Below are 11,876 nucleotides of genomic sequence, written 5' to 3'. Positions count from 1 at the left end.
AAAAAACAGTCAACTGGAGCATTCTTTCATGGAATGTCATGCCCATTCTTCTGAACTAAACCCTGTTTAACTGCTCTGGGATGAATTGGTTCACAAGGTTGAAAAAACCAATCCAACCAGCCAAGAAAACGTCTGGCAAAGTATTTCAGCTGAATGTCTGTAAAAAACAACCTGTCCAGATGCCAGTTGGAGGATGTAAAACTATTATAGTTACTAAGGGAGGATTTTTGATGAAAATAAAGTTTAATTACTTCTGTACCAATATCTTACATGCAGTGTAGTCCAGGGTATACGGGGGTATATGGAGCATACCCACTTATTTTTCAGTCATCATTGGGTATACCCACTTCTAAATCCCCCTGATGCGCACCATTCAGTATAGTACAGTATCTGAGCCAGAATATCCATTTCTTCCCCTAGGATGGTGAAGCCATGACCCGCCCTACTCTGCCTCTAATTGGCTAGTACTCACTGCCGTCACTGATTACATTGGTTAGCTTTAGGCATGTGGACTGATGAGCCAATCACAGGCAGAGTAGGGCAGGTGACTCTGAGGAAAATATTGCTAACTAGTGCTGGCCAACTCTGGAACCTGATTGGACACCTCAGGTGCCAGTGCCGCTCCAGTTGATTGACAGGTCACTGCACATCTTATTGAAAGATGCACGATCATTGGAAATATGAACGAAAAAGGCAGAATAAACATATTTCAAATGAGTGATACATATCGAGAGAACCTATTTTCATGGAATACATAATTCTGAGGTAAGTTTTAAGGTGGTTTCCAAATGAGTCACTGTTTTAAACTACTGGTCACATGACTGCATATTTAGAGGTGAAGACATGGTGTCACCAAAAGTTCAACTATGCGAGTAGACTAAAGTTACGAAAGCCTAATGTTATGAAAGGTTAACATAATAAAAGGCTAATGTTATGAAAGGTGAGCATTATGAAAGGTTAACATTATAAAAGGCTAATGTTATGAAAGGCCAGCATTATGAAAGGCTGCATTATGAAAGGCTAACGTTATCCTATGTTTGCCTCATGTTAAATACATTTACATTCATGCAGCTGCTTGTGTGACCAGTAATACCTAAAAACTGCTCCTGATCAAGTCATGATCATTTTATAATAGTGAGCAAACACTACTGATGGATTTTGGGTTAACGAAATAGAGTAGTCTTACATGTCAATGTTTCTAAAACGGCGTTTTTCTGGACTACTTAAAAAAAAAGGCAAAAATTCAGAGTATACCCACTTCTCCAGGGACCACTACACCACTGCTTACATGTATATAGTTGTTTGGTCAAAATAATCCCTGATACTTGCTGCATATCAACAAATGAACACACGTGTCATTTAATAATAATAATAATAATAATAATAATGGATTAGATTTATATAGCGCTTTTCTGTGAACGCATACTCAAAGCGTGTACAATGGATCCATTATTCATTCACTCACACATTCACATTCTGGTGGTGGTAAACTACAGGGGTTGGACAAAATAATGGAAACACCTTCTGTGATGCCACAGTGTTAGGTGTTTCCATTATTTTGTCCAACCCCTGTACATCTGAAGCCACAGCTGCCCTGGGGCAGACTGACATCAAACTTTGGGTTTCCAAACTTTTGACAGACACTGTAAATACTCATTTCTTGCTTCAAATACCCTTTTCTAAGGTTTCCACTCACAGACTCTTAACTAAGATGTACACTTCTTTCACTAATTCATGTTGTAACCTATTGGGGAAAATATGAGTTCAACACATCAACATTTTCTAACCATTTATTAAAAAAAAAAAAAAAAGTACAAAAAAAAGTGATTGCTACTTTTTTTTTTAATTAGGCACATTAGCTCTGATAATTTTGATGTCATCAGCTGGTCTGTCTTGAGAATTTGTCTCCACCATCCCGATCCGGTTCAGCACCCCCAACCCCTGACAAACTCTTCCAAAAATGCTGTGTTTTCCATCCAACCACTGAGTCGGTGCAAGAGTAAGAAAAAACTGGCTTCCATTCGTGTCTGGTCCTGCATTGGCCATTGCCAGAATACCAGCACCTAAAAGAAAGACACACATGAGAATAGGCAATTACAGTTCTGTAATTATTGTCACATTTGTGTAACATCTCTGGTAGAAGAGCACAAATAACATCAGTTAGTCTTGAAATTTTAAGTCAAGAAATGGTTAAGAGCCAGATCAAGCAAAAGTGAACATCAGTGTCAAATATTTAAGTTTCACCTATCATTTCTCAAATAAGCTCTTTTTTTTATCTTAAGAACTATTTTATGGAATTGTTTACAAAATTTCAGTATCACTTGTAGGAAAAAAAACATATAACTAATTATGTAAAGTTACACTTCTGACATATATGTAAATGCACCATTAACTTTAATAATATTTTGTCTTGCTTGTATAAGTGATATTTTAGGTACAAGAATATAGAAAGGTTGTGTACAATCAAATTATTTGTAAAATATGCTCTGCTATTAGCTGTATATATCACTTCAGTTGTAATGTGTTATTATTTGTAGTGTTTTATTTCCAGCAAAGTCTTTTATTATGACCACTGAACAAAGTGGCAAACTGCTGTCCCCATGTCACAACATATTTGTGTTAATAAAAACTTATCATTTAAACATTTTTATCCAATTGTAGTTTAACATCATAGATAAAGCCCTGTTTCACTTAGTATCAATTTCTTAAGAGAACTGTATCTTTTGTACATTTGCATAAAGTGAAAAAAAGGATGTTCATTTTGAGTCCCTATGTCACACAGCAGTAATTTAAGTATTTTACCCCAAAATTTTATTTCTGTAACATCTAACATTTGTGTCATGTGTACATACTTACTGAGACCTATTCATACATGTATTAAACATGGAGATAAGTTATTTAGTTTTCAACACAGAGCTTATTGAACATGAAACGTGTCTCTGTGTCACCACTTGATCTGGCCCTTAAAGCCATGGGAGACTTCCATCACCAATTTTTCATCAAATCTGTAAAACCCCAGTCATAGCCTAAGTATCACGAATCCGTAAGTCTTTCTGTGATTATTCACCTGAATCTCTTCCCTCAATGTGAACAATTTCGAAGGGTACTCCACCATAAACAAACCATTTGTTTACAAACAGAGCCAGTAGGTAACTCGAGCATCTTCGGAGTTTTGTCACAGAAACGGCTAAAATGCGGAAATGGCTGGAGAGAAGCAGAGCAAGTAGAGCTCCACCTGGCAGCAGCAGCTGCAACAAACATGACGCAGAAATGGCTGGAATTCCACTTCCCTCCAGCCATTTCCGCGTCATGTTTGTTGCACCCATATGACATCATATGGTTGCACTGCTGCTGCCAGGTGGCTGCGCGAACCTCCGCTTCCCACAATGCACGTTGTGACAAAACTCCGAAGATGCCCGAGTTACCTACCAGCTCTGTTTGTAAACAAATGGTTTGTTTATGGTGGAGTACACTTCGAAATTGTTCACCGTGAGGGAAGAGATTAAGGTGAATAATCACAGAAAGACTTACAGATTTGTGATACTTAGACTAGGACTGGGGTTTTACAGATTTGATGAAAAATTGGTGACAAAAGTCTCCCGCACCTTTAAGGAAAACAGCAAAAACTACACATTTTAATATCCCTTGGCATACTTAAACACTGAGTGACCTGTTCCCTCTATAAATACACAATCAGCCACAACACTATGACCATTAACATATGAAGTGGTGAGAATATTGAGTATCTGTTTACCATGGGACCTTTCAATGGGTGGCATATATACGGAAGCAAGTGAACTTTAGTCCTCGAAGTTGATGAGCAGTGTTGAGCGACTTTGACAAGGGCCAAATTTTCTTTGCCAAATAAATAGGTGACTTACCTGTAAATTTGAGCTCTGGATTCAGTTCATCCTCAAACTGTTTACCAAATATGGAGGCACCACCTCGACCTGTTGGAAGACATGTAAACTCTTGGCTTAGTCTTAAGTCAGGTATCTGAGTTGAAAACAAAATTTATAAAACAATGAAGATCAACCGATAGTACATTTCTAAAGGCAGGTATAATAATGATCATTTGGAATAAAAAAAAAAAAAAAGACAGCCAGTATCACCTCCCTTTGTATTTCTAGAAAAAAAAAAAAAACTGAACATGCCAAAACAAAACAAAACAAAACATTGGACTGACTATCAAGCTAAAAGTGAGGAATCACCAAATCTGAGACTGAACATCAAACAATCTGAAAATCTACATGGTACAGATTTTTGTTGAGTGATTATTTTTCTACCAAGATTTGACAAAACTGATAACTTTTCAAATGCCATAAGATATAGTTTTATTCATTTACAAAGAAAACCTTTATGTAATACTACTGACATTTCCTAGCAAGACTTTGGGTTCAAAATAAATGCTTACAAATTTTTGGAATGGACACTATCATTTTGTCTTAATTATTGAAAAATAGATTCAAGCAGTTCAATTCATTATTCAATGGGAACTTTACTTATGTTGAACTGTACATGAAAGCTATTAATTTAAAATATAGCATATGATCTGACAACACAGATTGATCTGACCTTTATAATACAAAAATCTTGTGCAGGGTGTTCTTGGGAAACAAATCAAAACATCATTAATGCCTAACCTGGAACACAGTTTTGGATTCAGTGTATGTGATGAACCAACCTGTGCCTGTGGGGTCTCCTCCCTGTACCATGAAATCTTTAATTATCCTGTGAAACTTTGTGTTGTTATAGTAACCTCTCCTGGCCAGCTCAGCAAAGTTCTTGCAGGTCTTTGGTGCGTGTTTCCAGTAGAGCTCCACCGAAATCGTCCCCATCCTGCAGAAAAATAAGTCAGCAACATTTCACACGTATACTGCAGATCACATTCAGTAATCTGACCCCTGACCACATCATTACGGAAGTACGGTAACGGGGTAATAAACCAAAAATGTACAAATTTGTTGTTGTTTTCTTGTAAGCTGGTGCATAAAATTATCTGAAATCCTGTACGAAATGTCTATAACAAATAAAATAAAAAACCAGCAAGTAGCTAACAGACTGCTAACTGAATTAGCATCCCGCATCATTAAATACAAACTTACGTCGTTTCCAAAGCCACTGTTTGCGGCTGCCACGTATCTGGAGGAATCCCCGACATTATTTCTCTTACCAACTACTATGAAGGATAATTACAGAAATACAGTGTAATTTAAAAATGTGCGATGTCTATGTACACACGAGTAAAAGACAGGTTCAATTCATTTCGAATGACGTTTCTTCTTCTGTGGTGCTGCTCATTTCCGCTGTGTACCGGAAGTTTGTAACAAACATCAGCTGCCCTCTACAGGACAAAAAGAAACAACGGATTCGTCGAAGACACTGAAGTGAGTAAGAAAACATGAGGTTTGGTGACGAAGTTGCCCAATACAGACTGAAATATACACGCACACTTCTTATTATTTAAATATGTGTGCAATATTTGAAATCATTTGATTATCAATAAAATTATCCTGAACAGTCCACCTATTTTACACGAAAATAAAGCAAATTAAATCATATTAGTTTAGTATCAAACCCAATATATATGTTTCAGCAGGAGTGGAAGGAAGTATACATGTGTTTATTCCTGTCCCCCTTTTCTCTCCATACACATGCATTTACATCTTCATGCATAGATGTACTATTTTGACAATTAAATCCCTTATTTAATCAAGTTATATCCACATGTCATTAGTAAAACCCATGTAGTTTGACAAATGACAGTGTTAGGAGACACTTGTTCCAACCTTCATTTGCTGAAATATTTGGTGAAAAAGTCACTTTTTCCTCTGCTTTCTCTGTTTTTGATACAATAACCATCAACTTTGTTCTAAGCTTTTATTAACATTACATGATCTATGAATTAAATATAGGAAAATTCTTGATTTTCACTGAAAAATGCTAAATACAAAGGATAATATTATAATAAATGGTGATAAATCACTTACAAATACAGTCACTTACTTCATTTGGGAACTACCACTGGGTCTTTATGGGTTAAAGCAAGCAACCAGTCACTTTTGGCTTTTTCCCAAAGCCCTGTAATACTCTCAGATCATGTGAAAATGAGTACGCAGTTCAGATAGCATATCACATTTTACTTGGGGGGAGAATTCTGAAATCTCACGACACCAAGAAACAGAAGGAAAACTCAATTTTTTACATATGTATGAACAAAAAAAAAAACAAAAAAAACAAAAAAAAAAAGGAAGCTGCCCAAGGAGAGGTTTATATGTGAAAGTCCACATACATGTAGCCTAAAGCCCAGAGCATAGCCATGGTGTGAAAAAGTATTTCATACCACTGAGATTATGATAAATAGATAATGGAAGTAAAGATTTATGATCAGTTGACAGAAGATGTATGGCCAACAGAAGCGCAGCCAAAACTATTCTAGTAACACTCTAAGCTTAAGGCACTACATGTGAGCTGTGAACCCTCTAGGAAAACAATGAACAAATGAGGAATGTCACGTATGAAAATACTTTATGTATGAGGTTAAAACCAAAACACGTGTGGCAGCAGAAATGTGACTGAATCAGTATAAAAGCAGTAAACATTAAAAACATGATCTAAGCTTGAATGTGTCAAACACTGCCTGAGCCTGACCATCACAGATCCTGTCAGAGTAAATGAAAAATAAATAAATAAACAAAATAATATATATATATATGTGTGTGTGTGTATATATATATATATATATATATATATATATATATATATATATATATATATATATATATATATATATATATATATATATATATACATACATACATACATACATACATACATACAGTACAGGCCAAAAGTTTGGACACACCTTTTCATTCTTCGCATTTTCTTTATTTTCATGACTATTTACATTGTAGATTCTCACTGAAGGCATCAAAACTATGAATGAACACATGTGGAATTATGTACTTAACAAAAAAGTGTGAAATAACTGAAAACATCTCTTATATTCTAGTTTCTTCAAAGTAGCCACCCTTAGCTCTGATGACTGCCTTGCACACCCTTGGCATTCTCTTGATGAGCATCAAGAGGTAGTCACCTGAAATGGTTTTCACTTCATAGCTGTGCCTTGTCAGGGTTACTTAGTGCAATTTCTTGCCTTATTGATGGGGTTGGGACCATCAGTTGTGTTGTGCAGAAGTCAGGTTGATGCACAGCTGACAGCCCTATTGGACAACTGTTAGAATACATATTATGGCGAGAACCAATCAGCTAAGTAAAGACAAACGAGTGGCCATCATTACTTTAAGAAATGAAGGTCAGTCAGTCTAGAAAATTTCAAAAACTTTGAATGTGTCCCCAAGTGCAGTCGCAAAAACCATCAAGCGCTACAACGAAACTGGCTCACATGAGGACCGCCCCAGGAAAGGAAGACCAAGAGTCCCCTCTGATGCTGAAGATAAGTTCATCTGAGTCACCAGCCTCAGAAATCGCAAATTAACAGCAGCTCAGATTAGAGACCAGATGAATACCACACAGAGCTCTAGCAGCAGACACATCTCTACAACAACTGTTAAGAGGAGACTGCGTGAATCAGGCCTTCATGGTCAAATAGCTGCTAGGAAACCACTGCTAAGGAGAGGCAACAAACACAAGAGATTTATTTGGGCCAAGAAACACAAGGAATGGACATTAGACCAGTGGAAATCTGTGCTTTGGTCTGATGAGTCCAAATTTGAGATCTTTGGATCCAACCGCTGTGTCTTTGTGCGACGCAGAAAAGGTGAACGGATGGATGCTACATGCCTGGTTCCCACCGTGAAGCATGGAGGGGGAGGTGTGATGGTGTGGGGGTGCTTTGCTGGTGACGCTGTTGGGGATTTATTCAAGACTGAAGGCAACCTGAATCAGCATGGCTACCACAGCATCCTGAAGTGACATGCCATTCCATCCGGTTTGCGTTTAGTTGGACCATCATTTATGTTTCAACAGGACAATGACCCCAAACACACCTCCAGGCTGTGTGAGGGATATTTGACCAAGAAAGAGAGTGATGGAGTGCTGCGCCAGATGACCTGGCCTCCACAGTCACCGGACCTGAACCCAATCGAGATGGTTTGGGGTGAGCTGGACCGCAGAGTGAAGGCAAAAGGGTCAACAAGTGCTAAGCATCTCTGGGAACTTCTTCAAGACTGTTAGGAAACCATTTCAGGTGACTACCTCTGGAAGCTCATCAAGAGAATGCCAAGAGTGTGCAAAACAGTCATCAGAGCTAAGGGTGGCTACTTTGAAGAAACTAGAATATAAGATATGTTTTCAGTTATTTCACACTTTTTTGTTAAGTACATAATTCCACATGTGTTCATTCATAGTTTTGATGCCTTCAGTGAGAATCTACAATGCAAATAGTCATGAAAATAAAGAAAATGCAAAGAATGAGAAGGTGTGTCCAAACTTTTGGCCTGTACTGTATATATATACAGGGTGGGGAAGCAAAATTTACAATGAACATTTAGTTGTTTTTTCTCAGCAGGCACTATGTCAATTGTTTTGAAACCAAACATATATTGATGTCATAATCATACCTAACACTATTATCCATACCTTTTCAGAAACTTTTGCCCATATGAGTAATCAGGAAAGCAAACGTCAAAGAGTGTGTGATTTGCTGAATGCACTCGTCACACCAAAGGAGATTTCAAAAATAGTTGGAGTGTCCATAAAGACTGTTTATAATGTAAAGAAGAGAATGACTATGAGCAAAACTATTACGAGAAAGTCTGGAAGATACTATTAAAGAAGAATGGGAGAAGTTGTCACCCGAATATTTGAGGAACACTTGCTCAAGTTTCAGGAAGCGTGTGAAGGCAGTTATTGAGAAAGAAGGAGGACACATAGAATAAAAACATTTTCTATTATGTAAATTTTCTTGTGGCAAATAAATTCTCATGACTTTCAATAAACTAATTGGTCATACACTGTCTTTCAACCCCTGCCTCAAAATATTGTAAATTTTGCTTCCCCACCCTGTATTTATCTGGCGCTATATAGATAAAATTTGATTGATTGAGTGATTTAATTGTTTTTCCCCTGTAAGTCGCTTTGGAAAAAAGCGTCTGCCAAGTGCGTAAACATAAACATAAACGTATATATATATATATATACAGGGTGGGGAAGCAAAATTTACAATATTTTGAGGCAGGGATTGAAAGACAGTGTATGACCAATTAGTTTATTGAAAGTCATGAGAGTTTATTTGCCACAAGAAAATTTACATAATAGAAAATGTTTTTATTAGGGGCTCGGGGCCCAAGGCCCGAGTACCTATTGTTCTTCCGTTTTCATCTTCCGGACAAGATTTCACCGATTAATAGGGCCTAATCCGCTGGGAGTAGCCCTGCAATTAATATATCAAAATGTGCGGTTTCATCGGAATAGTGTGCTATGACTCAAGGTAGAGATTCATTAATTTTTCGCAGAGTTATTGGCAAAAAACATGCAAAAAAAGTCCCATTGAAATGAATGGGGAGAGGAAAAAATCAGCTACAAAAATCCACTTGTTTCTGACTGCTACTGCTTCGCCATACTTTGACCTACAGACTTCATTTAAACTTTAAAACGCAGGCAGAAATGTACCTTGTTTGAGGGTGAGGTTTACGGTTTTTGATAGATGGGTCTTAGAAAAGTGTCAGATTTGTCAGAAAACACCAAAACAGAGCACACATTACTGGCATACCAATCTCATTAGAGTGTGAAAACAGCTGAAAATTACCTCAAAATTTTGTGGATAACTCATCCTCCCGGCCAAACGATACATAGGAGGCAAATGATTCTTTCCAAAAATGTAGTCACAGTTCCTGGGCTTCATATGAACCTAAGTTTGAAGACCTAGCTCTTTCTAAAGTGAAATGGCAGGCAGTAGAATTGAGGCTCTTCCCTCCTCTTCTCATATTCAAATCAATACAAACAGATTGTTGTTTTCTTGATAAGTTGACTGTTTTTACACTGCTGTTACTCTGTCATTTCTCACAGTACAAGGAAGAAAAACACATCTTTGTGTTCCAGAGCTCTTCATGCCAGTCATGATCATTTTAGTTTTCACCTATCTTTGACGGTTTTTCCGCAATGAGCAGATGTTTTGGACCTATTCCAGAGCTCTTTCTGCCTGTCTCTGTGTCTTTTGAGCCCACTTCCCCCTAACAGCCTGAACGTCACTGTTTCAACGACAGGTCCATGAAGGGTCATTGGCACGGCCATTGATCAGGGCTGTTAACCTACACAGCTGTGGGGGGCCCAAGGGAGAGGGGGGCCCATGGGAAGTTAAGATTTTTTTGTTAAAGTTTTTTTTTTTTTTCCTGTATTTCAACTAAATTATATGATAAATACCGACTTATATGCAAGCTTCACGCATTAGATTTTATAAATTGGTATAATATTGTATTCCATAAAAGTACAGACTGCTGTCACTACTCTGTGAACACTCATTGAGAAAAGCACAAAATGGTTCACTTCACACAGAGTTTGAGAAACGCACTTTACTTGTTAGGCTACGGTGACTCGTTGCATCTCTATGATAGAAGAAATCTTATCATTATGTCACAGTTTTTTAAAAATAGGTCAGGATTTCAGAAAAGAAAGGAAAGAAAAGAAAGGGAGAGAAGGCAAAATGAAGGACGTCAAGTTCTGACCAACTTCTTTTCAAAGAAAGATGAACACAAACTTTTAAACACACAAGATGAAATGGCATTTTATATATATATATATATATATATATATATATATATGTTAATTATTATTATCATATTATTATTATTATTATTATTATTATTATTATTATTATTATTATTATATACATTATATATATATGTGTGTGTGTGTGTGTGTGTGTGTGTGTGTGTGTGTGTGTGTGTGTGTATGTATGCATATATATGTATATTTGTGTGTGTATATACATACATACATACATACATACATATATACACACAGACACATATAGTATGTGTATAGTGCTGTGTAAAAGTTTTGGTCATCCTTTAGATTAGTTGTTTTTGCAGTGTTGAAATGAACATGCATATTTATTTCTCAGTCTCTTTTCTTCAGATACAAGAAAATACAAGAAATACGTGCAAAGCCTTAAAAGGCAGACAAAAAACAGAACTAAATGGGTTGTAAAGGTTAAGGTCAGCACTTAGTGTGACCCCTGACCCCATGACAAGAAACAGAAAAATGTTGTAGAAATATTTGGCATGTGTTGAATGAAACCTGGAGTCAAAAATCTGAAAGTGAACAAAAGGATTAAAGACATGTTAAGTGTAAAAGAAAGGTCACACTAAATACCACCACTCTGGTTTATAGATGCTGATTTTTTTCACTGAAACTTTTGTTCGTACTGCTGTACATACTACAGTAAAATATGTACAGTAAAATATACTAAATTGCATTAACGTGTTAATTTTGACAGCCATATTTAAGACACAAAATTAGAACAGCAATGTGTCCAGTATATACTAAGCCTGGGTTTCTCAACCTTTCTTTCAAACCACGGCCCACTAACCGATGGCCTGTGTGTGGAGGACGTGGTGGGTTATATAGCTCTGTAGATAAAACTGTGAGAAAGTGAGCTCCCCTCACCCTATCATTGACTACCTGCTGCCCCCTCTGAATACAAATTTGCGACTGGGGTGGGTGAGGAGTATGTGCCGAGTGATTTATACTGTTGTGATGTACAATAGTACTCACTAATGCACCCACAGGCACACATGACAATGTCACTCGTGAACCCCCATGTGCTCAGGCCCCCCCTGGGAAAGTGTCCACGCCCTAGACAACCTCTGTACTAGACAATATATTATCAATATGATAATTAAACAGATAAAGGT

At 37.1% G+C, this 11,876-nt stretch overlaps 1 protein-coding gene across 1 annotated transcript; it reads right to left on the bottom strand.

Annotated features, from left to right (window-relative positions):
* Positions 1 to 1,806: 1,806 nt before the first annotated feature.
* ppil1 (peptidylprolyl isomerase (cyclophilin)-like 1) lies at positions 1,807 to 5,297 on the bottom strand. Its single transcript, XM_030133409.1, has 4 exons — positions 5,106 to 5,297; positions 4,685 to 4,839; positions 3,882 to 3,950; positions 1,807 to 2,063 (listed from the first exon to the last, which is right to left on the bottom strand). The coding sequence occupies exons 1-4, from the start codon at positions 5,159 to 5,161 to the stop codon at positions 1,843 to 1,845; spliced, it is 501 nt and encodes a 166-aa protein (XP_029989269.1). The 5' UTR covers positions 5,162 to 5,297; the 3' UTR covers positions 1,807 to 1,842.
* Between the last annotated feature and the right edge of the window lie 6,579 nt (positions 5,298 to 11,876).

Source organism: Sphaeramia orbicularis, chromosome 5 (genome assembly GCF_902148855.1).
Source record: "Sphaeramia orbicularis chromosome 5, fSphaOr1.1, whole genome shotgun sequence".
Taxonomy (NCBI): Eukaryota; Metazoa; Chordata; class Actinopteri; order Kurtiformes; family Apogonidae; genus Sphaeramia; species Sphaeramia orbicularis.
This window is presented reverse-complemented; position numbering and strand designations above follow the sequence as displayed.

What these genes read in the sequence shown, in the direction of transcription:
- ppil1 (XM_030133409.1), bottom strand. Translation starts at nt 5,161, where the DNA reads ATGTCGGGGATTCCTCCAGATACGTGGCAGCCGCAAACAGTGGCTTTG. An exon ending in AGGAGACCCCACAGGCACAG is followed by an intron (nt 3,951 to 4,684) that starts GTTGGTTCATCA and finishes GTCTTCCAACAG; the next exon opens with GTCGAGGTGGTGCCTCCATA. An exon ending in TCCAGAGCTCAAATTTACAG is followed by an intron (nt 2,064 to 3,881) that starts GTAAGTCACCTA and finishes TCTTTCTTTTAG; the next exon opens with GTGCTGGTATTCTGGCAATG.